We start from the raw sequence: 26,132 nt of genomic DNA on the forward strand, positions 1-26,132 counted from the left end.
TCTAGAATTTTCTGAACTACAAAGTCAGGGTAGTGCAAGGGTAAAAGTGGCAGGCTGGCACCAGGAACACCTAGCCATTCAAGCTCACCACTTTGGGCCAGTTAATTTCTCTTAGCCAAGTGGTCGCTATAAAGAGAAATGGGAAAGTTGAGCTTCTTATCAACAACAATAACAATAAGATATGCCAGCATCCTTTCTGACTCTCCTGTTTGGGGCTGCCAGGAGTTGCGGTGTAGCAACATCTGGAGGCCCATTGCTTCCCCCCCCATGCTCAAGAATTCAGTGTTGTCATTTCTAGACCACAACTGTATCTCTTTGTCCTCGTCCCCATGATTGGGAAGGTTGTGGTACATGTTTGGAAAGACAAATCCTGTTGTGTTCTGGGTACCAACCAACCGTCTGAATGTCACTCACTGTAAACTCCTGTTTGGCTGAGACTTTTGGTTGAGCCGGTTGGTTGGTGGGTTGTGCCACACTTGGCAAAAGAACCTGCCCAGCCAGTTTGGTGGTGTGTCAGTTTGGAGGCGATAGGAGGAGAAAGCTTATGGGCTTAGGAAGGTTTACATTTAACTCTCCTAAACTTCATAGATATTAAACAATGTACACACCCAAGATGGGGCCTTTAATAGGGCAAAACATAGCTGCAATTCAATAGTGGCAAGCCTAGCATTACCCCCTAAACGCTTTATTAATTTCTAGAGATTCCTTTTTATGAATTGAATTGCTATCTTGATTGTGTGGAAATAAATCCACTGAACTTAATAGAGCTTGCTTCTGAGTGTAAACAAAGTTCTCCATTTGTTAGTTGAAGAACAGGAAATAAGCAAGATATTATATGTATACTGTACATTTATCTCCTAGAATTTATTTTCTAAGTGTTGAAGAGTACAGCTTTTATTATTCAATGACAGGGGTAAAATATTTTTACTACGTCTATCACTGAAATTGCTTTGCACCTACAAACTATTTATTTACTGTATTTGGGTTTTTTTTTGGACCAATAGCTTATTTGTTACATTTGTTTTCCAGTCATTCCCAGCACTAGGATCAGAGTTCAACCAATGAAGCGATTGGAAGATTTAGACCAAACAAAAGAACACTTTTTTACACAGTATATAATGAACATGTGAAGTTTGTTTCCACAAGAAATAGTAATGGACACTATTTATGGATGGGTTTAAAAGGAGATTGACTAAATCCACAGAGGACAATTGTTTAAAGGGCTATGAGTCTTGAAATGTCAGTCTTCAAGAGACTGACATAGTTTTAGCTACATGTTCTAGTCCCAGTTTTGGGGGGAAAGAATGCAGGAGCCTGTTCTAGAATTCAGTGCTCTTTGGTATTTCTCTCTCCTGAGAGCAGAAATATTTAATCTTAAATAATTTTGGTGGAGCCTGTAGACGAGAGGCTGCAAATTGGATGTTTGTTTGGAAACGCTGGATGTTCAAGTTCTTCTTGTGTCTTCATATCCATCATATGCACTGACTACAGTTTCAATTATATGATTACTGTTTTTCACTCATCTTAATGTCCCAACCCAATACTTACTCTTCTGAAATTTTGAAAGGTCCCTCCCCTGTAGTGCCTTTCTGATGTAACTATTTTTCATATTGATTGCCAAGGTACAAAATAGGAGTTCTGAATGGCTGTCTTGGGGTGGAGCTACTTATCAAAAGCTGGTAGGGAAAGTTGAAAATGAACCAGTTGCCAAGTGGCCTAAGCATGATTATATGACTCTGGGGATGTTGTGGCGGTTGCAACTATAAGGACCTATGGTACATCTGCTTGTTCGGCATCATCATAACTTCAAATATTTGCTGAATGAATCATCACTAAATGAGGACTACCTGTATGCTTTATTATCATATGTCAACTTCTGCCAGTACTTCTGTAACAGAGAAATTATGACAATCTTAGTAGGACATAGTACTTTATGGAAACAGTTCTGGAGAAGATAGAAATAGACCAGTTTCTTCCTTCTTAGCAGGAAATCCAGCAGATTGATTATGTGCCATCAAGTCAGTTTTGATTCTTAGCTATCACATAAATAGATTTTCTCCATAATGACCTGTCTCTAACCTGGTCCTTCAGCTCTCCTAATGGTGTACTCATCACCACAGTTACTCAGTCCATCCGCTTTATTGCTTAGTTGCCCTCTTCTCTTTCCTTCCACATTCCCATCATTAAAGCTTTTGCCAGAAAGCTGAGTCTTTGTGTCTGAAATAGGATAATTTGAGCCTGTCATTTGTGCCTGAAGAGAATTCTGGGTTGATTTATTCAATGATCCATTGATCTGGTTTTTTTGGCTGTCCAGGATATTCTCATGAGTTTTTTCTAAGATCACAGTTCAACGGCGTCAATACTCTTCTTAACCTATTTCTTTAAAGTCCAACTTTTGCTTTTGTAAAGTGTCACACCGCAGCATTTGAATATCTTTTCCAAGTGCTGCTTTATCAAGTGCTGGTCTGCAGCATATTTCTTGTCTAAGCTGTATTCATTGAAATCTCACTTCACCTATTTATTTCTAAAATTTATTAACCACCCATCTGAGATTTCATCCCAAAAAACAGTTGTGAAACTAAGCAGGAAGCTTTCCAAATTTATTTGCCATTCTGTTTGTTTACTACATATATTGGCTGATACTCTTCCCTTAATGGCTATGAGAAGTTTACAAAAAACGACATCCAGGGATGCAGGTAATCTATTAATACAGAAATAGCTTGTTTGTTACTCAGATCACCCAATCTACAGATTAGAGACAAATGCAAAATAATGGCCAGCAAGATGGGGCGTATGCTCAGCCTGAGAAATTTGTTTCACTCCAAGAACAATTCTGTTCACAGAGAAATCTATCCTCTTTCCTTCTGCCAAGTTTTCTAGATTTTAAATTTGGGTAAGAGAAAAGGCTTTTGTTTCTGCTGCTACTGGGAAATCTTTGCTGACCTACTGTGAAGCTGTATGCAGCAGGCCAAAATTTGTTGCAATTCCCATTACTTGTGTAAAGATATATTAGAAATGACAGAGGGTTGATGCAAATTCCATAATTTGGGACAATTTGCATCATGACATCATGATACAAATGGCATAAATACTTGCAAATGATGGCATTTGCATTGTTTATTTCATCATGTAGATTTACTCTTCCCCAAAAATTGTGTTTTCTCCCTCCCTATTAGTTCATTATAGTGAGGTGTCACTACTGAGGATCTCTGGAGGGGTTACAATAAACTGCTGTTGACATTGTGCTTTAATCCAGTCTAGCCAATTGACAAAGATGGGCTCCCCACCCTCTAGATATTCATCCAGTATTTATATGCAGGACCTGATTCAAGAATCTGTAGTGCTTGTGCATAAGAAATAGGAGGTGAGGTATGCATTTAAAGCCTGTTTTCCTTGGTTACTTATTAACTCTGAGTCAGTGCACTCATGGAAAACAAGGAGTGGGTCAAAGCTCCCTTAACCTATCATCTGTGACCAGAGTGTGGACCTGCAAATGCCAAATACTCAAGATTGTACCTCTGTTTTTAGAGCAAAATAATCCAGTCATGAACCTTCACCAATGACTTCTCTGCTCTGTTTTAATATGTCTGCATCCAAATTGGCCTCTCTTTCCCCTTTGCCGGTAAACATGATTCAGCACAATAAAACTCAGCCCATTACAAATTAATCAATATTGAAACAGCTTTGTAAGTGTTAGTCATAGTACTCCACCTGTCTTCATAGATTCTTTTAATTAAAAAGGCACATGAGTTTAAAGAATCTGGCTTTAAAAACTTCAGTTACTCTACAATGGTGTCTTTGGGCCTCACAGACCTTATGCCAGAAACATCTGGGGGAAGGTTGCCAAAAATAGGCAAAATGGCAGTGGCAGCAGTGCAATTTAAGCCTGTCTCTTTATATCTGCATGCAACATCACAACATGTACAACATGGGGAGGACTGTGATGACACTGCTGGGTCTGCCATCTTGATTTTTCTAACCTTCCCAGTAGATGTTGCTCTTTTCGGAGAAGAGTAACATAATAGAAGGCTGTAGCTACTGCTTTGTTTGAAAGTGTACCTATTTGTCTGGAAATAAATAAAAGCAAGTTAAGGGGTTGGGAACAGCTGAGGGGGAGGTGTCCAGGAGCAACTATTTTATTCGCCTTCTTCTGAACAAGCATTTTATGAGTGAGTGATCCACAGCGGCACTTATTTGGTGTGGTTGCTTCAAACACTCTCAAACTTTAAAATGGTCTTCCTGACTCACACAAACTGGAGAAATTATCTTTGCTTTTTTGTAGTTTAGTGTACTATGTGTACCTCACCAATTTGGGTTTATTCAACCAATTGTGGTTGTGTGGTAGTGTGTTCTGCAACACAGGCTATTATATTTGGGGCGGCAGAGTTAACCCTGTTACCCTTTGGAAACGTTTTCATCTGATAAACTATAGTGTTAGGTACTTGACTGCTGGACCATTCACCCAATGAGAAAGGAGCATCTTATCTGTGCTCTCAGGGTAAGTGGCTGACTTAATACATCAAGTGCTTTGTTTGGTTTCAAGTTGCTGCAGTGCATAATTCTGGCCATTATGGTTTGAAAGAGAGCCACTTTGGTCTAGTGTAGGGGTAGGCAATCTTGGCTCTTTTATGACTCGTGGACTTCGGCTCCCAGAATTCCTGAGCCACCTTGGCTCTTTTATGACTCGTGGACTTCAGCTCCCAGAATTCCTGAGCCACCTTGGCTCTTTTATGACTCGTGGACTTCAGCTCCCAGAATTCCTGAGCCACGTTGGCTCTTTTATGACTCGTGGACTTCGGCTCCCAGAATTCCTGAGCCACCTTGGCTCTTTTATGACTCGTGGACTTCAGCTCCCAGAATTCCTGAGCCACGTTGGCTCTTTTATGACTTGTGGACTTCAGCTCCCAGAATTCCTGAGCCACCTTGGCTCTTTTATGACTCGTGGACTTCAGCTCCCAGAATTCCTGAGCCACCTTGGCTCTTTTATGACTCGTGGACTTCAGCTCCCAGAATTCCTGAGCCACGTTGGCTCTTTTATGACTTGTGGACTTCAGCTCCCAGAATTCCTGAGCCAGCATGGCTCAGGAATTCTGGGAGATGAAGTCCACGAGTCATAAAAGAGCCAAGGTTGCCTGCACCTGGCCTAGTAGTTAAGGCATCAGGCTAGAGAGCGGGAAACCATGAGTTCAAGTTCTGCCTTACCCATGAAAGCCGGCTGGGTGACTTTGGGCCAGTCACTCTCTCTCTAACTTGTTCTGGGGGAAGGTGTATTGGATGTGTTTGCCCTCTTGACATTTGTAGAAAAGAAAAAAGCATTTCTTCTTCAGGAATGCAGGATAAATAGAAATCCTAGCTTATAGCCTATATGAATCCAGCAGGTACAAATAGTCCTCAAGTTATGACAACAATTGAGCCCAAAATTTATGTTGCTAAGTGAAACATTTGTTAATGACTTTTTCCCATTTTACAACTTTTCTTGCCACAGTGGTTAAGTGAATCATTGCATTTGTTAAGTTAGTAACACAGTTGTTAAGTGAATCTGGATTCCCCATTGACTTTGCTTGCCAGAAAGTTGCAAAAGCTGATCAAATGATCCCAGGACATTGCCACTGTCATAAATATGAACCACTTGCCAAGCATTTGAATTTTGATCATGTGACCACGGAAAATGCTGCAACGATCATAAGTAACTTTTTCCAGTGCCGTTGTAACTTTGAACGGTCGCTAAATGAACTGCTGTAAGTCGAGGACTACCTGTAATCCTTTTTAATTTTTTGGAATCTTACTTTTCTAGTCTAGTGTTCCGATCTCTGTGGTAGATAGAGGAAGTAGCCAATTAGGTTTTGCTTGCTTGTTTATTCAATTAATATTTATATGCTGCTTCCTGTTACTGTAAATCTCATAGTGGACTTTGTGTTTTCAAGTAATTAGATCAAAAAGGGGCTGATTGTGATCTCATCAAGCATCCTAATTCCTTATGGTTTCAGCCTTATCACACCCTTCCTCTTGCAATGTGGTTAATCTGTACTACTTAAACTGTGGGAAGATCCTGACTGTTTATTTACCTGCATGAATGTGCAGATGCTCACAATTTTTATTCATGCTTGTCATTTAGGACTGGTTGATTTTGATCAGAGCTACTCACCTTGGTGTCCTAGGAAGTAGGACACCAGGGTGGCAGTTTTCTACCCCTTTCTACGCTTTTGGTAGGACCTGTTTGTCATCCAGTAGAGCAGCATTTTCCAACTTTGCACCTCTAAGTAGGTAGAGTCTGCGGATTTTAAACATTCCTAGTTAGCATTCAAGATCTTGAAACTCAGAGGCCTTATTGTAAAAGTGAATTATAAACCTATGCTCTACATTGAGGGGATGACAATTCTTTCTTGATGTGTGAACCTAAAATATTTTGGCTTTCCTAAGAAACACTGAGCTTCTTCTGATTGGTTGGGACTTTCCTACCCTTCAGGGTAAATGTTTAGATGTTAGGGAGAGGGAAGAGTTAATAATAGTTTATAAGTGGGAAAAGGAGAAAGAGGAAGAAGAAGAGGAGGAAGAAGGAGGACAGGTACAGAATAAGCAGTACCTGGCTGGACAGTAGTGCCTGTGAAGGGATCTAGGTGTGCTAGTGAACCACCACGTAAGTATGGGTCAGCAGGGTGGTACAGCTGCCAAAAAAAGCCAGCACAGTCCTAGATTGCAACATCAGATAGTATAGCTCTGTATTGTACTAGTGCAGGGGTAGGCAACCTCGGCTCTTTTATGACTCATGGACTTCAACTCCCAGAATTCCTGAGTCAGCTATGCTCAGGAATTCTGGGAGTTGAAGTCCATGAGTCATAAAAGAGCCGAGGTTGCCTACCCCTGCACTAGTGAGACCACATTTGGAATATCCTGTCCAGTTCTGCGCTCCAGTTGCCACAACACAAAAAAGATGCTGAAGTCCTGGAAAGAGTGCAGAGAAGAGCAACAAAGATGCTAAGGTGTCTGGAGACTAAATTGTGTGATAAACGGTGAAGGGAACTGGTACATTTAGCCTACGAAAGGAAGGCTTAAGGGAGACATGATACTTGAAAGGCTGTCACAGGGAAGAGAGCCTTGGTTTATTCTCCATAGCATCTAGGGCAGGACAAGCAGCGATGGGTGGAAGCTCATCAGAGGGAGATCCAACCTGGAAATAGGGAGGAATATTCTGATAGTGCAAGCAATTAATATGTGGAACAGCTTGCCTCCCGGAGTTGTGCATGCTCCATCACTGGAGATTTTCAAGAAACGACTAGACAACCATTTGTCCGAGATGGTATAAGGACTCCTGCCTTGAGTAGGGGGTTGGACTAGAAGACCTCCAAGATCCCTTCCAGCCCTATGATTCTATGAACAATGGAGAATATAAAATGCTCTAGTTAGTACATCACACACCTGAAATTTCTCTTTGGATATTAGCCAGCATGACTATCCTTCTGAGGAATTCACAGGTAGATGCCTATCTCTTCTATGATAATAGTTCCGAGAAAGAAGCAAAAAAATGAATTTGGAAGAGGATGCCATACATCAACATAGTTGTTTGGTGTTGCTCTTACTAGGTTTTGTTACCTCATCTGATATTTCTCACCATGGATTATGGATTATGGCTCCATTTCTTACATAATTTTGTTTTGTGTATCCCTGTTCCTCTACCCTGGAAGCATTGTAATAGAGTCCTTGAGGACTCTTAAGGGCAATAATTTCTCTGTTTCTCAGCTGTTCTGGTTCCAATACAAAATGTATCTGAGATTGATCCAGGCTATTTTCACTGTAGATTTATTCCCAGTCTTTCATTTCTTGCAATTCCTGCTGCCAGAGTCAAAATTGACCAGAGTTTGTACTGTCTGCTGTCTTTTTCCCCCCATGACGTGAAATGAAATTGCCTTGAAATGGAAGCTCCCCATCAATAGAAACTATAGGGACATTATGAGATTTTTCTCAGTTGCAAGTCCTTGGTCGTGATGCCACTGGATTACCTAAGAACTTATTCCATCTCAAAACTGGGACAACCCCTTTGTCTAGTGACCCCTCTTTGAAGACTGACTCTAATGTCTAATCATCCTCCCTTGTTGCTGAAGAATTTTTCAAATAGTAACACAGGAAAAGATAACAATAGCACCTTCATAAAAATCTAGATGGAACCCATGACAGTGAAACTGACCTCAGACTGATACAGGGTAAATATATACCCATCAAGACTGATACTTTGATTAATTTGAAAGAATAGCACCCTGTAAGGACTTGGCCTGGAGCACCTTATTCGCGCCATTTCTGATGTTTAGTTGTGCCGTGCTCTGCTGGACATGGTTGTTCAAAGCAGAAAGTGATGATATCTGGATGACTTGGCTTTTCATGGTGGAGACTATTACAGAAAAATCACTGAACTGGTGAGCTTCATAAATGATTTATGCATTCCCTTTCTCTTTTCCTTGCAGTTTGTGCAGGCACCCAAAACGAACTCAGTGTGACAGGAGATGCCCAGCAACGGTATCAGACTCTATACAAAATGTACAACAACTGTGAGATCGTCATGGGCAACCTTGAGATAGTGCTTATTGGACAAAACCAGGATCTTTCTTTCCTGCAGGTAACTAAACGTGGTGGAGGACTTAATAGATTTTCCTTTTTTTAGCAGGTGTGAAACTAGTGTACAAAATTCTCTGTGGGAATCTTGGCTTCCTCCATCTACATTCAGAAGGCTGAAGTTATTTACTCCGACTTTGTTTCTATTAATGATTGTACATAGATATGACAAATGATGGCCATGCTCTCATTTACTCCTGGCAGATTAAAAAAAAATCCAGTGATAGTCTACATTTCACTTTGTTACATTTTCCAAGAATATTCTTATTAAAATGGATAGATTGCAGAGCAAAACCAGGAAATGCTTACATATCCATTCCATTGTGTCCTGTCATTTCTTTCCCTTCAGAAACCTGAATCATGAGAGACTAATGATTGTCAACAATTTAAATAATTTATCCAAGTGAAATGCTAAATTTACCGTATATACTTGAGTATAAGCCGACTCGAGTATAAGCCGAGACCCCCATTTTCACCCCCAAAAACTGGAAAAAGTTCGTGACTCGAGTATAAGCCGATCCGCCGTTCTGCAAGCCTCCGCCGCCAGCAGAGGCTCGATCCGCCATTTTGCAAGCCTGAATACACAGGAATACCCTGTGTGGCCGCGGCTCTCGGGGAAGCCCTGGCTGTCCGCTTCCTCGTTCCACGCTGCCATTCGGGGCCCGCGCGTTCCCTGGGCAAATCGCGGCGCCCAGCAGGCGAGGAAACACGCCCGCTCCAGTCGCCCCCCCTTCCCTCAGGAGACGCGAAGCAAGTGACCGCCCGGAACTTACCGAGGACTTGCGCGCGGCCGAGGCTTCGGTGCTTCCAGGATCGCGCGCACCTCTCCCAAGCCGCCGCCGTCCGGAGACCTGCCGAAGTTTGGGGAGATTTGGGGAGGTGCGCGCGCACCTCCCCAAACCTCCCCAAACGTCAGCAGGTCTCCGGATCTCCGTGCCTTGCCTGCCTGCTTCTTTCGCTCACCCGTGCTTTCTCTCCCCATCGCTCACCCGTGCTTTCCCCCCCCATCGCTCACCCGTGCTTTCCCCCCCATCGCTCACCCGTGCTTTCCCCCCCATCGCTCACCCGTGCTTTCCCCCCCCATCGCTCACCCGTGCTTTCCCCCCCCATCGCTCACCCGTGCTTTCCCCCCCCATCGCTCACCCGTGCTTTCCCCCCCCATCGCTCACCCGTGCTTTCTCTCCCCATCGCTCACCCGTGCTTTCCCCCCCCATCGCTCACCCGTGCTTTCCCCCCCCATCGCTCACCCGTGCTTTCTCTCCCCATCGCTCACCCGTGCTTCCCCCCCCATCGCTCACCCGTGCTTTCTCTCCCCATCGCTCACCCGTGCTTTCCCCCCCCATCGCTCACCCGTGCTTTCCCCCCCCATCGCTCACCCGTGCTTTCTCTCCCCATCGCTCACCCGTGCTTCCCCCCCATCGCTCACCCGTGCTTTCTCTCCCCATCGCTCACCCGTGCTTTCCCCCCCCATCGCTCACCCGTGCTTTCTCTCCCCATCGCTCACCCGTGCCGCCCCGAAAATGCCGCTGCCGCTCGCCCGCTTGCTCGCTTCCTCGCCCGGGGACCAGCACCAGCCAGCCAGCCCGCCGGCGAGAAGCCCGGCCCGGAGGTGAGGGGAGGGAGCGGAGTCGCTCACCCGTGCTTTCCCCCCCCCATCGCTCACCCGTGCTTTCTCTCCCCATCAAAGATCCTTGGAAGTAATGGTTGGAAAAGTTTGCAAGTCTTTGGGAAAGTTCAAGAAGTGAAAGGAATACCCTCCTCTTGAAAGACCAGATAAGGCAGACAGGGAGATGAAGAGTTCAACCGAGTTTCCTCTTTTGTTCAGGCATCTGCACCCGCTGCTTTTAAACTCGCCTGGCGCTGCAACGGCACCCGTTTTCCCCGGCGAGTTTTCCCTACCTGGCCCCTGCAGAATCGCGGCGGCGCCCCCGGAGAAGCCTACCCCGAGGCTGCGGCCGATTTTTCCTTCTCCTAGACTCTGCCGCCCAGAGCGTTGTTTCTCCCCCTCGTGCGTGCATGGGATGAGGCGAGAAACCAACAGCCTGCGTCCGTCTCTCTTTATGTATATTTCTGTATATATCTTATCTCGGGATCTAGACCTTTCGAAGGAGAAGGGGCGGCTGGAGTTCGTGAGTTGCTGTGGGACCCAAGGGTTGGGGGAAGAGAGATGGGAGGGAAAAGGGGAGAAACCTGCCGCTGGCTAGTTCTTTGTCTGATCGGGGAGCCTGAACAAAAGAGGAAACTCGGTTGAACTCTTCATCTCCCTGTCTGCCTTATCTGGCTTTTTGAAACGCACCACCGGCTGCTCCGTCCAGAAGCCCAGATTCGGGAGGGCTGCTTGGCTTCCACTTGAGCCCATCTATGTCCGCGGGCCCCCCCCCCACTACCCCTAGACCTCCGCCGCCGGCGGAGGCTGGATCCGCGCTCCGCAGCGGCAGGGCGCGAATCCAGCAGAAAGAAGCAGGCAGGCAAGGCACGGAGATCCGGAGACCTGCTGATGATTGGGGAGGTTTGGGCACCTCCCCAAACCTCGGCAGGTCTTCGGATCTCCGTGCCTTGCCTGCCTGCTTCTTTCTGCTGGATCCGCGCCCTGCCGCCGGCAGAGGCTTGCGGAGCGCGGATCCAGTGTGGGGGGGGGAAAGCCCTTTAGCAGGATTTGCCTGCATGCCGGCGGAGGCTGGATCCGTGCTCCACAAGCCTCTGCCGGCGGCAGGGCGCGGATCCAGCAGAAAGAAGCAGGCAGGCAAGGCACGGAGATCCGAAGACCTGCTGAGGTTTGGGGAGGTGCCCAAACCTCCCCAATCATCAGCAGGTCTCCGGATCTCCGTGCCTTGCCTGCCTGCTTCTTTCTGCTGGATCCGCGCCCTGCCGCTGCGGAGCGCGGATCCAGCCTCCGCCGGCGGCGGAGGTCTAGGGGTAGTGGGGGGGGGGCCCGCGGACATAGATGGGCTCAAGTGGAAGCCAAGCAGCCCTCCCGAATCTGGGCTTCTGGACGGAGCAGCCGGTGGTGCGTTTCAAAAAGCCAGATAAGGCAGACAGGGAGATGAAGAGTTCAACCGAGTTTCCTCTTTTGTTCAGGCTCCCCGATCAGACAAAGAACTAGCCAGCGGCAGGTTTCTCCCCTTTTCCCTCCCATCTCTCTTCCCCCAACCCTTGGGTCCCACAGCAACTCACGAACTCCAGCCGCCCCTTCTCCTTCGAAAGGTCTAGATCCCGAGATAAGATATATACAGAAATATACATAAAGAGAGACGGACGCAGGCTGTTGGTTTCTCGCCTCATCCCATGCACGCACGAGGGGGAGAAACAACGCTCTGGGCGGCAGAGTCTAGGAGAAGGAAAAATCGGCCGCAGCCTCGGGGTAGGCTTCTCCGGGGGCGCCGCCGCGATTCTGCAGGGGCCAGGTAGGGAAAACTCGCCGGGGAAAACGGGTGCCGTTGCAGCGCCAGGCGAGTTTAAAAGCAGCGGGTGCAGATGCCTGAACAAAAGAGGAAACTCGGTTGAACTCTTCATCTCCCTGTCTGCCTTATCTGGTCTTTCAAGAGGAGGGTATTCCTTTCACTTCTTGAACTTTCCCAAAGACTTGCAAACTTTTCCAACCATTACTTCCAAGGATCTTTGATGGGGAGAGAAAGCACGGGTGAGCGATGGGGGGGGGGAAAGCACGGGTGAGCGACTCCGCTCCCTCCCCTCACCTCCGGGCCGGGCTTCTCGCCGGCGGGCTGGCTGGCTGGTGCTGGTCCCCGGGCGAGGAAGCGAGCAAGCGGGCGAGCGGCAGCGGCATTTTCGGGGCGGCACGGGTGAGCGATGGGGAGAGAAAGCACGGGTGAGCGATGGGGGGGGAAAGCACGGGTGAGCGATGGGGAGAGAAAGCACGGGTGAGCGATGGGGGGGGAAGCACGGGTGAGCGATGGGGAGAGAAAGCACGGGTGAGCGATGGGGGGGGAAAGCACGGGTGAGCGATGGGGGGGGAAAGCACGGGTGAGCGATGGGGAGAGAAAGCACGGGTGAGCGATGGGGGGGGAAAGCACGGGTGAGCGATGGGGGGGGAAAGCACGGGTGAGCGATGGGGAGGGAAAGCACGGGTGAGCGATGGGGGGGGAAAGCACGGGTGAGCGATGGGGAGGGAAAGCACGGGTGAGCGATGGGGGGGAAAGCACGGGTGAGCGATGGGGGGGGAAAGCACGGGTGAGCGATGGGGGGGAAAGCACGGGTGAGCGATGGGGGGAAAGCACGGGTGAGCGATGGGGGGGAAAGCGGCAGCGGCATTTTCGGGGGCAGCGGGTGAGCGATGGGGGGGGAAAGCGGCAGCTGCATTTTCGGGGGCAGCGGGTGAGCGATGGGGGGGGGAAAGCGGCAGCGGCGGTTGTTGGGGGCGCAGCAGGCGAGGCAGCTTCTCTCAGCAGCCTGTTCCGAACGAACGGACAGTTCTTTTTTTTTGTTGACTGGAGTATAAGCCGAAGTGGAGTTTTTCAGCCCAAAAAGTGGGCTGAAAAATTCGGCTTATACTCAAGTATATACGGTATTCATCCTAAAGAGCTTTACTCAAAAGTAAACTCATTTAGGATTAATGCTTCAATATATATGTTTTGAGGTCAGTATCAACAATTTCAGTGGACCTTAGATTATGGCTTATTCAACAAAGTAACATTTTTGACAGTTAGCTTCAGATATAGGAAGGAAGCCTAGTTTGATTAAAAAAGAAAAAGGGGATTTTGCTTGATTGAGAAGAACATAGAATGTGTTGGTAGTAGTTGGCTAAAAATGTCTCTGTTGGGGATATTCGTTTTCATTTTGCGATTGAGGCAATGGAGGTTTGGAATTATACTCAGAGAAACGGCTGCAAAGGTGACATACCCATCACTAAATAGCTATATGGTAACATTTAATCTAGACCGAGCCTGCCTATGGAATGTGGACTCCATGGCATCACAAGTTGAAAAGACAAATGGAGCTAAATGATCAAAGTGAATTCTCCGTCCTTTCAATGGCACAATAATCTGTCAACTATTAACCCAGTGGGTGTTTTCAGAAATCTCAGAGGTCCCATTCCTTACCCATACAATAATCTGGGCTTTCTGAACAGTATTATCTGAAGTTAGCCAACCCCTGACTCCAAACCTGGCACACAGCTAACTAAAGACCTCACCATCTGGTGATAATCACCATGCAATATGGTAGCTGGCTGAAAGAGAATTGGTTACATATATGGCTGATAGGCCTGTTACTGTCTCAGTTATAACAACTTATTGTCAAGCCCTGATGTTTACATATTATGTATATCTTGGTATGTTCAGGATAATAGTAGATTTTCTGGATTTATTTATTTTACTTCGGATTTTGTATTTTTCAAGAAGATGAAGTAAATACTTTTAAGTTTTACTTATTTCTTGAAGACTTCATGGACTCCCCGCCCCCCCCCCCATACACATATCTACCCAGACACATGTGTGTGTGTACACACAGACAGACAGACATGAGTTAAATGCATCTCTTTACATCTACATTTCTGGATGAAGGCTGAAATTTAAAGAGAAACAAATAATAACTAATGAAATGAGAGAGGGGATGATGGTGGAGGAGATACAAGCAGCCTGAAAATTATTTCCCTAAACACAAACTTTTCTCAAAAAAGCAGGAAATTTATTTCAGTATCTTTGACAATCAAGGCAGCTGATGTAAATAAAACAACAACAACATATACATCAAAACACCACAACTAAAATATAGAACTGTGAATATAAATGTAAGAAATTGTAGCAGGACCTAACAATGAGAAATACAATATTTTTTTCCTGAAAATGCAGTGAATATTGCAAAGAACTGGTGTGCAGCAAAAGAACTATGAAAGTAAATGTTTAGTATACATTTACATGTTATATGGACTATCTATGGAGATTCTTAGTCATCCAGGTCATGGTTATTCCAAAGGTGCTTTTTTCAAAAGTCAACTGTACTTCCTTTGTTTTGCTTGAAGATGTTTTGCTTCTCGGAATTGAAGAAGCTTCTGGAATGAGTATTAAAACATCTTCAAGCAAAACAAAGGAAGTCCAGTTGACTTTTGGGGGGGAAAAAGCACCTTTGGGTTATAAAGAATATTTAAGTTTTGAGATATGGATTACATCCAAATAACAGTATACTATCTGCTATGGAGTCTACCTGAAAGCAGGGGATGGAAATTTTTTTGCCTACTTCCCACATATTTTTTGCTAACTATACTGGTTCTCAGACATAGCTGGCTGGGGAAAAATTAAAAATGGATGGTGATAGCTTTCCAAGATCTACCCCTCCTTCCTGTTTGGCACATTTCAATCAGAAATCACTCCCCCTGCTGATTTAGTGCTCCTTGGCAATGATTTCTATTTGAAGATGTGAGTCTGCTTAGCTTCACTCTACTCATTCATCCTTTCTGCTAACTATTGTTGTTTGTCAGAACTGGGTCCAAACTTTTGCAGAGCTCTGTGATGCCAGTGGAGCTACTATGATATCAAATAGAGCTTTTTAGGCTGCCATCCATTGAGGAAGAACAGGGGGAAACCAATTACAATCACATGCATTTTCCTCTTCCATTAAGTCACAGCATCTTAAGATGGCATCTATTTTACTTGGGAGCCTGATTGATTAACAAAATGACTAGCCACACATTTGACAGTCAATACATGCAATAAATGTTGTGATAGTTTTCCCCAGATTGCTGCATTTCTGACAATTCCCAGCCAGTATGGCAAATAATCTCTGAAGGGTATGCTTGATATTTAAGTCTGGCTGAGTTATGGTGTCTTTTGTGATTTTATTTCATTCTTCCTAGACTATCCGAGAAGTGACCGGTTATGTTTTGATCGCCATGAATGTCTTCACTTACCTGCCATTGCAGAACCTCCGCATGATACGTGGGACCCAGTACTACGAAGAAAAGTATGCCCTCTATGTGGTCCTCAACTATGAAAAAAATGTTACACATGCTCTACACCAAATGGGCTTCAATCAGCTCACAGGTAAGATGAGGATGGAGTTTGGGCTCCAGGCAAACCAGACTTTGTTCCTTTACATGTGAAGCAATTTCATTATGCAGGCTTGTTGAATATCAGTGGTGTATATACAGTCAACATAGGGGAGGTAATTGCTTCATGGTCCTCAAGCACACAAGCATTTGTCTAGACTAGTGTCACAATCAGTGAGAACCAAGTGGCAACAGGCAACAAGTAAGAGAGGTGACCTCTAGATGGCAGCAAAGAGTTGCAGAAAATTCTCGCTCTTTGCTACTATCTAGTGATCCTTTGGATTTTTGCAGCCCCAATCAGGCAGTACCTAGTATTGATGCAACGTGCTGACACTGCTCCACCCATACAGTGTGTCCTGAAGTAACACTGCTGCTGTTCCTGCCTAAGGGCAGCTTCTGGGCACAGGCCCAGAGTCCTAGAACAAGTGTAGCCACTAGGTCATTTAAGTAATGACTGATGGTGGGATGACATTTGTGAGGCTTGTCTTGAAAAGTGCTTGAGAAGGGAGCCCAGAATGAGTTATTTTCCTCCCTGATGAAAAGGATTCTTATACCAGAAAGAAGGAACGTGTGAAGGGCACTGCTCTCCAATATTCTGAACACATGATACATCTTAATAAAGTGTTATGAGGAATACCTCATAGTTAGTAAGAAGGAGGAGGAAAAGGATGAAGAAGAAAAGGGCTCACTACATTGATCTGGCTTCCTACTTCCCATGATGGCAGCCAAGAGCTGCCATACATAGCCTTCTAGCATATTTATTCCTAACAAATTCAGCACCCTACTTCTGAGCCTGGAGATCTAGCCTAGCCACTATCAGTGAATTTGCCTGATCACCTTTTAGATAGAAAGCCACCATATGCTCTTACAACAGCATGTTCAATCAATTAATTCTGGATTGTTTGAGGAGGTCGATCTAACTGCGTAACTTTGAATGCTGATATTATGAGAGGAAGAGAAAAAGCGGGTCCCCTCTCCACCATCATATTTTAGAATGAAAAGTATAATTTGGACAATATTCCTGGTCTTGCCAAAGGCATAGCCAGGAGCCATTTAGATAAAGTGAGTTGTTGCATGCTAAAGAGAAGCCTACAATTTGTCAGGATTAAAATTCCATTTGCCTCTGATACCTTGATTAAAGCCAACAACAGGTGAATAGTTGTTAGGCTTGTGATTATAAAAGATGTGTATAATCAGACACGTGGATCTTAAAGGTAAATGGTGAGAAGATCTATAGGCTGCATGTTATCAAGCAGATGACAGAAGCCCTGTATTATAGTAGTTAAGACTTGTTCTGAGAGGATGATAAAGCAGTCTTGTGGATAATGTCTGTGGAGATTCTCAGTCATCCAGGTCATGATTGTCCACCAGGCCGAAAGGTGCTTTTTCAAAAGGCAACTGGGCTTTCTTTGTTTTTCCTTGAAGATGTTTCCCTTGTCATCCAAGAAGCTTCTTGGATGAGAAGTGAAACATCTTCAAGGAAAAATAGAAAAAGTCCAGTTGCCTTTCGAAAAACCACCTTTGAGCCTAGTGCAGGGGTAGGCAACTTGGCTCTTTTATGACTCGTAGAATTCAATTCCCAGAATTCCTGAGCCAGCCATGCTGGCTCAGGAATTCTGGGAGTTGAAGTCCATGAATCATAAAAGAGCCAAGGTTGCCTACCCCTGGCCTAGTGCAGGGTTTTTCAACCTTTTCACCCATTGTACCACTTTTAGGATAAGACAACATTCGAGTACCATCTATTGCCTAGCAAGGTGTCAAAAACCTGATGCCCAAAAAAAAAAAAGGAAAAAAGTGATGAAGTACAGGTAGTCCTTGACTTACAACAGTTTGCTTAGTGACTGTTGGAAGTTACAATGGCACTGAAAAAAGTGCCCCCCAAGCCACAGATGAGCAAGATACCTGCCTGCCTGCCTGGCGGCACTCTTCCTCCTGTCTGAGGTTTTCATTGTTGTGAGTATTTCTGTTGAGGATTGGCAGTGGGGGTGGGGTGGGGTGGTGTTTGGTTTTTATTCCCTCCCCCCCCTGCAGCAGATTTTGGTCACTTCACATGACCCTGGGACACTGTGACCGTCATAAATATGAATCAGTTGCCAAGCATCTGAATGTAAATCACAAGACCGTGGAGATGCTGCAACATTCCAGCTGATCGGCGCTTCTTCTGGGCTCAGCAGAAATGCCGGGATCAGTGCTGAGCTCCAGCTGGAGCCTGGCACTAATCCTGGCGCTTCCACTGAGCCCTGACAGCCCTGCAGCTCCAGCCATCTCTTGCTCAGGCTTGTGCGGTGCTGCCACTGGTTCAGCTCATTCCCCTCCCCTGCTACCACTTTTCTAGGATGGTCACGTACCACCTGCCAGGTGCCAATATACCACAGGTGGTACCCGTACCACTGGTTGAAAAGCCCTGGCCTAGTGGATAATGTTAATCATGGAACAATAGACGCAGTTTTAGTTTTCTATTCAGTCATGAGCTTCAGTTGGGAGTTTGTTTTCTTTTGAATTGAATTATTATGGGGCTCATACAAAATTATCCCGTGGACCTCTTCAGGAAGCTAGAAACCTGGGGGGGGGAAGCTAAAAATAAGAGCTTGAAGACCAAATTGTGGCAGCAAATGCAAATTTAAGGAAACAGTTTCAAAACAGCTTCCCTCGTGTTGTAATTTGTGAAGTTTATTCCAAAAAAATTGAAAAGGCAAACACAGCTTCAGGTTCTTAAGGCAGAGCTAGAGAATAATCTCCCCCTTTTCCTCACCCTCCATCAACTTGGGGTGCTTCCCAAGAGAGACATAATAAAAATATTATATATTTACTGCTCTGAAAATATTTGGGGTGGTTTCCCCCCCAAATTCTAGTAGAAGTTCTACTTTTATCATGAACGCTTAGATCTCAAAGCATCTCACTACAGGTCATAGGGATAGTTGACGGAAACCAAAACAATTACCTAATATGAATGTGTGTGCAGGCAAGCTTTTACTTGTGATTTTTGGGTTCTCGCCTTCGCTTTTCTTGCTGTCTTCATTATGGTTGCACTTATCTGGAAACAAGGACTGAAGGCTGAAAGGAAATGTAATTGGATCCAAACAGATTGCATCAATATGACAGAAAACAAGGGGAGGAGAGAGTTCAGATCTACGGGATCAGTTCTACATTGAACAACAACTGGATTATCCTGAAACTCGTGGAGAGAGGCTTTTGAGAGTCAACTTCACATTAGTTTTAGAATAGAATAGAATAGAATAGAATAGAATAGAATAGAATAGAATAGAATAGAATAGAATAGAATAGAATAGAATAGAATAGAATAGAATAGAATAGAGCTGGAAGGGACCTTGGAGGTCTTGTAGTCCAGCCCCCTGCTCAAACAGGAGAATCTATACCATCTTAGACAGGTGACTGTCTAGTCTCTTCTTAAAAATATCCAATGATGGAGCACCTATGATTTCTGGAGGCAAGCTGTTCCACTGGTTAATTGTCCTCACTGTCAGGAAGTTTCTCCTTAATTCCAGGTTGCTTCTCTTCTTGATCAGCTTCCAACTATTGTTTCTCGTCCTCTCCTCTGGTGCTCTGGTGAACAACCTGGCCCCCTCTGCCTTGTGGCAGCCCCTCAGATACTGGAATACTGCAATCATGTCTTCCCTATTTCTTCTTTTCTTTAGACTAGAATGGTACCTGTCTTGCAAATTACCGAAATTGCTGTCTTCCCAACCATTCTCCCAACCAATTTTCTAGCCCTCGGAAAAGTCGGGCATCTTGAAATGTATTTGATAGTATTTGTTGGTAACTGCTTCCATTTTAAAAACTAGGTTAGGGCACTGATGGGGAGTTCCTTAATTCAACCATGGTTCAGATTATTTCCCTGTGACCCACTTATAAAAATTTAGTTAAAAAAAACACTGCACAATGACAAACAGATGTTTTAAGTGCGTATGCGGTGGGCATGATTTAGCCTTTTGGGTGATAGAACATAGGGAGATTAGTACGGTAGTCACCCTGCCAACTCTTAACAGCTCTTTCAGTCCCAACTCCTATATTCGGAAATTTAAAATCCAAAGTGTAAGGGAAAAAGTCAGGAGAATAAAAAGTGAAAGAGAAATTCTTCATTAAGGTATATGAGATAAAATGAAAGAGTTTTGTTCTGTTGTTGTTTTTCTGGGCTGGCTTCCATTGGTGTGGCTTTGTTGCAACACAGAGTAGTTTGAGACAGTGGTGGGAGTATTAAGCATGGCATAGCATGGATTCCTCTGTAATTGTGGATTTTCTTTAAAGCATCCTTGTTACTGCCGAATTAGGAAATAGGATCGGATGTTCTACCTACAGATCATAATTCTAAGCTTTACAGATGTTTATTGGGATGTTCTCCCATATTTAACTGGCAGCACTCTGTCCTCTGGAAAAAATAAGTTACTTGTACCAAAGCAATTCAAACTTTGAATTCTGCAATCTATAAATATCACTGGGGGGAAAAATAAAAAATATGTGCACTGGTACATATTTACACAATTCATTCTATTTCTGGTCTATCTGGATTTTGACCTTTTCAAACTTAAGGATTCAATACAAGTAGGCCTTGTCTTATAACCATTCATTTAGTGACTGTTTGAAGTTACAACTATGCTCAAAAACTGTTTTTCACACTTATAATTGTTGCAGCATCCCAGTGATCATGAGATCAAAGTTCAGGTGCTTGGCAACTAACTCATATTTACGACGGTTGCAGGATTCCAGGGTCATGTGATCACCTTTTGTGACCTTCTGACAAGCAAAGTCAATGGGGAAGCCAGATTCACTTAATAGCTATCTTACAAATTTAACAACTGCAGTGATTCACTTAACAAATGTGGCAAGAAAGGTCATAAAATCAGGCAAAATTCACTTAAGAACTGTCTCGCTTAGCAACAGAAATTTTGGGTTCAGTTTTGGTTGTAAGTCGATGACTACCTGTATTTGTTACATTTTTGACAGCTGCCCTAATAAAGGGATGGTTTCATACAAAAGAGAGGAAAACAAACCTGTGTATCTCTTATCAGCCACTGAGTCAGGTATTTTAAGTTGTAGGCTACACCCCTGTTTCTCCTATGGCTATCTCTCTGAACTTCTGATTATATCTGAAATCATTTCTCTGATTCAGTGATTTATGAGTGAAAGTCCAATCCACTAAAAGAATTTATGGATGTACTTAGACAATAAGCTTTCAGTGTTTAACTTAATTGCCTCTTTATCAATTCCAAGAAACAGGTTTATCAGCTAGTCATATTATGCTGTCTTTTAGCTAGCCAAACCTGAAGTTGTACAACAGGTAAAGGCTAATAAACAATAAGCATATAAACACCAGATTCAAGGTCTAATCCATACACAGTGGAGCACCTGGAATTCACTGATGAAATAACTTGATTTGACACTATAATTTGGGGACAAAACATTCAGAAAGACATATACCAGCTATTTAGCTGAGAGACACACTGCATCTGCTTGTCTAACTATGATGAAATGGATATTGTGAAAGATCTTGGGATTAATTTGCAACATAGGTTATCATCAACTATTTTATACAATAATTGCATAACACCATTTGATTAAGCAAGTTCTAGGGTCCTAAAAGGAACTTTTTCTGATTCCTGCTTGGAATTATAGTATACAGGCAGTCCTCGACTTATGATCACAATTGAGCCCAAAATTTATGTTGCTAAGTGAGACACTGAGTTTTGCCCCATTTTGCGACCTTTGTTGCCAGAGTTGTTAAATGATTCACTGCACTTATTAATATAGTAACATGGTTATTAAGTGAATCTGGCTCCCCCATTGACTTTGCTTGTCAGAAGATCACAAAAGGTGATCACATGACTGCAGGACACTGCAACCGTCATAAATTGCCAAGTCAGATGCCAAGTGTCTGAATTTTAATCATGTGATCATGGGGATGTGGCGACAGTTGTAAGTGTGAAAAACAGTCATAAGTCATTTTTTTCAGTGTTGTAACTATGAATAATCACTAAGTGCCCTTCTTGGGATTTAGGAGACTCCTGAGTTTTCTTAATAACACGTGATCTTGATTCTATCCCTCTGTTAATGCAGCCTAGCACTATGTTGGTTTTTTTGGCAGCTGCAGCACACTGCTGGCTCATATTTAAGTGATTGTCCACTAGGACCGCCGAGATCCCTCTCACAGTTACTACTATTGAGTAAGGTAGCACCTATATGCTTGTGCATTTGTTTTTTTCTTGCCTAAATGTAGAACCTTACTTTTTTCACCATTGAATTTCACTTTGTTAGATAGTGTCCAATACTCGAGAAGTCTTTCAAGATTCTTTCTGTATCTTAAGCCTATCTTCTGGAGTGTTGGCTATTCCTGCCAGCTTGGTGTCGTCTGCAAATTTGATGAGTTCCCTATCTATCCCCTCATCCAAATCATTGATGAAGATGTTGAAAAGCACCAGGCCCAAAACAGAGCCCTGGAGCACCCCACTACACACTTCCCTCCATGTAGATGCAGTTCCATTGAGGACCACATGCTGAGTATGGCTGGTCAGCCAGCTATGAATTCATCTGGGGGTGATGCTGTCTAACCCACATTTTTCTATCTTATCAAGTAGTAGGTTGTGGTCTACTTTATCAAATGCCTTACTGAAGTCCAAGTAAATTATATCCACAGCATTCCTCTGGTCCACTAATTTTGACACTAATTTTGTTTGCGGCAGTGTGTATGTTAAATTTTAGAAAACTAGAACATTATTTCAAGAAGGCAGCACACGAGTTTGCAAATCAGTTCTCCGACCTTTCACAGGCTTAGATGAGTTGGTGAACTGAGTATTTTCAATGCCTGGAACAAACTATGCTTGATACAGGAAGGTACTTTTGATTTCTTTGTGGATAAATCAAATGGGAGGAGAATAGGAAAAGAAAGGAAAACACTAAATCCAATTTTATTGATTGCAAAGTATGTACAGGTAGTCCTTTCTTATGACCACAGTTGGGACTGGAATTTCAGTCACTAAACAATGCAGCCATTAACTGAATCATATATGACCAGACTCAATGTTATGACCATTTTGACCACATCCATTATATGATTCATGTGGTCTTTGAAGTGAAACACTTAAGCAAATCCAGCTTTCCGATTGACTTTGCTTGTCAGAAGCGGGCTGGTAAGTTTGCAAATCACAATCATGTGATCACACTAATGTATGCTGCAACCATCCTGTGAGCTGGATTGTGATCATGTGACTGCAGAAGTGGTGCCATAGTCATAACTTTGAGGAGAGGTTGTAAATTGCTTTTTTCAAAGGCTGTTGTAAATTCAAAATATTGTTAAACCAACGGTTATAAGTTGAGGACTCCCTGTATTTGAAAAGCAGTTCAGGAGGATTCTTTCATCACATTTTTTCTCTCTAGAAATCATTGCTACAATATAATATTTGTTCTATGAATCATTTTCTTAGTAACTAGACAGGATTACATTATCCAGATTCTGGCACAAATGCTAAATAGCTTGGCTGGTTGAGGTTCCAGATCTTTATATTAAAATGCTTTGTACAAATAAAATCCCAAAGATTAATTTATATTTTGCACAACTGTCAAAGGTATAGCTTATCTTCTGAGATTTTTTTTGGGTCAGTGTTGTTCTTGGTCCCCATGCTAGATTAAAACAAACCACAAGGCTATCTCCATGTTCATCAACCTTCTACTTCTGGTGCCATCTTTATGTTTTAAGCCTGCATAGAGATCATGAAAACCATCCTGAGAGTAGGTTTAATTGCCCTAGCACAGGGGTCTTCAAACTTGGCCCCTTTATGACTGTGGACTTCAACTCCCAGAATTCCTCAGCCATCATGGCTGGATGAGGAATTCTGGGAGTTGAAGTCCACAATTCATAAAAGGGCCAGGTTTGAAAACCCCTGAGGTAATCTAACTCAGCTTTTGCCTTATGTGATTCACGGTGGCTGCTTCTCTGCTTCTGTGAAATCTCAGTTTTGATTGGTTACCTATATACATTAACAAAGAGTTTTCCAAGTCTGGTTTAACATTTTTTAAAATTAAACTCAGATGCCTAGATAGGACATATTATTGATTAGTAAAGAGTTTTCAAAGTCTGATTTAACATCTCTATTAGTTAAACCCAGATGACTAGATAAACAAGCTCTTGGGATCGTGTCAGCAGAGTTAGAGTAAGGCAGAAAACCTGCAGCAGGTCTGTGCATGTTGTAAATTCCTGCCCAACCAACCTGTTTGGTTGATATTGATGTTGTTATTGTTCAGCTACCATGGCACCAAAAGACAACACCTGTCTATCTGTATTCCCATCATTTGATCTTTCTGTTGGATGACAGCACAGCCTTAGCTGGAGAGACACTACCGTATGTGTTTTTAAAATGTAAATTGCTTGTTACACAGAAATACCTTTGAGGGTTTGTGTGTGTTGCTAGTACTTAGAACAAGGATCTTCAAACTTGACCCTTGACCCGTGCCTGGCTGAGGAATTCTGGAAGTTGAAGTCCACGTCATAAAAGGGCCAAGTTTGAAGACCCCTGACTTAGAATGTATTTCATGCTACCAACTGTATACTTGATAGAATAGTAGAATACAGGCTGTGTTGTATACTTCCTAATTAAAAATTACTCTAATAATTGTGGGTCAAATTCTGGTTTACATTAATGAAGAATATGCCAACATCTTCTACTTAGTCTTCCTGCCAGCAGGAGTGTCTATATTAGTACAGGAATTTCATGACTCTTCTGCTGTGGCTATACTACAACTACTAGTAGCTCTAGCCAACATAGTCAGTTGTGAGAGATGATGGGAATTTTCCATCCCCACCAAAGCAAATTCCTGCTAGGATTAGTTGAGTGAATGTTTTTGCTGAGATCTCTAGTTTATCTCAAGCCAAGACCCAAAAGCTTGTTAGAAACAAGCTAGTCTGCACATTTCAGTAAATGAATTTATGGAAGTAGTCTACGTGTCTTAACTATGCCTCCTATTAGGAGGTATGATTGAGTAGTACAGGAGTCTCCAAACTTGAGAATTTTAAGACTTTTGGACTTCAACTCCCAGAATTCCCCAGCCAGCACTTGCCAAGTTTGGAGATCCCTGGAGTAGTACATAGAACCCCTTCATGGATTACTGCCTTGTCGTGGCGAAGGGGCTTGCGTAATTCAATGAAGCTATGAGCTATGCCGTGCAGGGCCACCCAAGACGGACAGGTCATAGCAGAGAGTTCTGACAAAACGTGATCCACTGGAGAAGGAAATGGCAACCCACTCCAGTATCTTTGCCATGAAAACCCTATGGACAGTACCAAAAGGCAAAACGATATGACGCTGGAAGATGAGCCCCTCAGGTCGGAAGGCGTCCAATATGCTACTGGGGAAGAGCAGAGGGCTAGTACTAGTAGCGCCAGAAAGAATGAAGCGACTGGGCCAAAGCCGAAAGGACGCTCAGCTGTGGATGTGTCTGGTGGTGAAAGGAAAGTCCAATGCTGTAAAGATTTTTTCTCCATAGGAACCTGGAATGTAAGATCCATGAATCAAGGAAAGCTGGACGTGGTCAAACAAGAGATGACAAGACTGAACATTGACATCTTAGGTATCAGCGAACTAAAATGGACAGGAATGGGTGAATTTAATTCAGATGACCATCAGGTATACTACTGTGGGCAAGAATCCTTCAGAAGAAATGGAGTAGCCTTCATAGTCAATAAAAGAGTAGGAAAAGCAATACTGGGATACAATCCTCAAAATGACAGAATGATCTCAGTTCGAATCCAAGGCAAACCATTCAATATCACAGTAGTCCAAGTCTATGCCCCAACCACCAGTGCTGAAGAGGATGAAATTGACCAGTTCTATGAAGCACTACAGCACCTTATAGAACTAACACCAAAAAATGATGTTCTTATCATCATGGGGGATTGGAATGCTAAAGTAGGAAGCCAAAAGATAACTGGAATAACAGGCAAGTTTGGCCTTGGAGTGCAAAATGAAGCAGGGCACAGGCTGATAGAATTCTGTCAAGAGAATGCGATGGTCATAGCAAACACTCTTTTCCAACAACCCAAGAGACGGCTCTACACATGGACATCACCAGATGGTCAACACAGAAATCAGATTGACTATATGCTCTGCAGCCAAAGATGGAGAAGCTCTATACAGTCAGTAAAAACAAGACCAGGAGCTGACTGTGGCTCAGACCATGAGCTTCTCCTTGCAAAGTTTAGGCTTAAACTGAAGAAAGTAGGGAAAAGCACTAGGCCACTCAGGTATGAATTAAATCATATCCCTGTTGAATATACAGTAGAGGTGACAAATAGATTTAAGGAATTAGATCTGATAGACAGAGTGCCTGAAGAACTATGGACAGAGGTTCGCGACATTGTACAAGAGGTAGCAACCAAAACCGTCCCAAAGAAAAATAAATGCAAGAAAGCAAAATGGCTGTCTGAGGAAGCTTTGCAAATAGCTGAGGAAAGGAGGGAAGCGAAAGGCAAGGGAGAAAAAGAAAGATACGCCCAATTGAATGCAGAATTCCAGAGAATAGC

The 26,132-nt window shown here is 43.7% G+C and overlaps 1 protein-coding gene across 2 annotated transcripts in view; it reads left to right on the forward strand.

Annotated features, from left to right (window-relative positions):
• The window catches only part of ERBB3 (erb-b2 receptor tyrosine kinase 3), a 115,523-nt gene that overhangs the window by 44,666 nt on the left and 44,725 nt on the right, over window positions 1–26,132 (forward strand). For both annotated transcript variants that reach the window (XM_081320919.1, XM_081320920.1), the window contains exons 2-3: window positions 8,457–8,608; window positions 15,413–15,599. In XM_081320919.1, the coding sequence (XP_081177045.1) occupies window positions 8,457–8,608; window positions 15,413–15,599 (339 nt within the window). The remainder of the gene's footprint in view (window positions 1–8,456; window positions 8,609–15,412; window positions 15,600–26,132) is intronic.

Source organism: Vipera berus (assembly GCF_964194415.1).
Source record: "Vipera berus genome assembly, chromosome: 2".
Lineage (NCBI taxonomy): Eukaryota > Metazoa > Chordata > Lepidosauria > Squamata > Viperidae > Vipera > Vipera berus.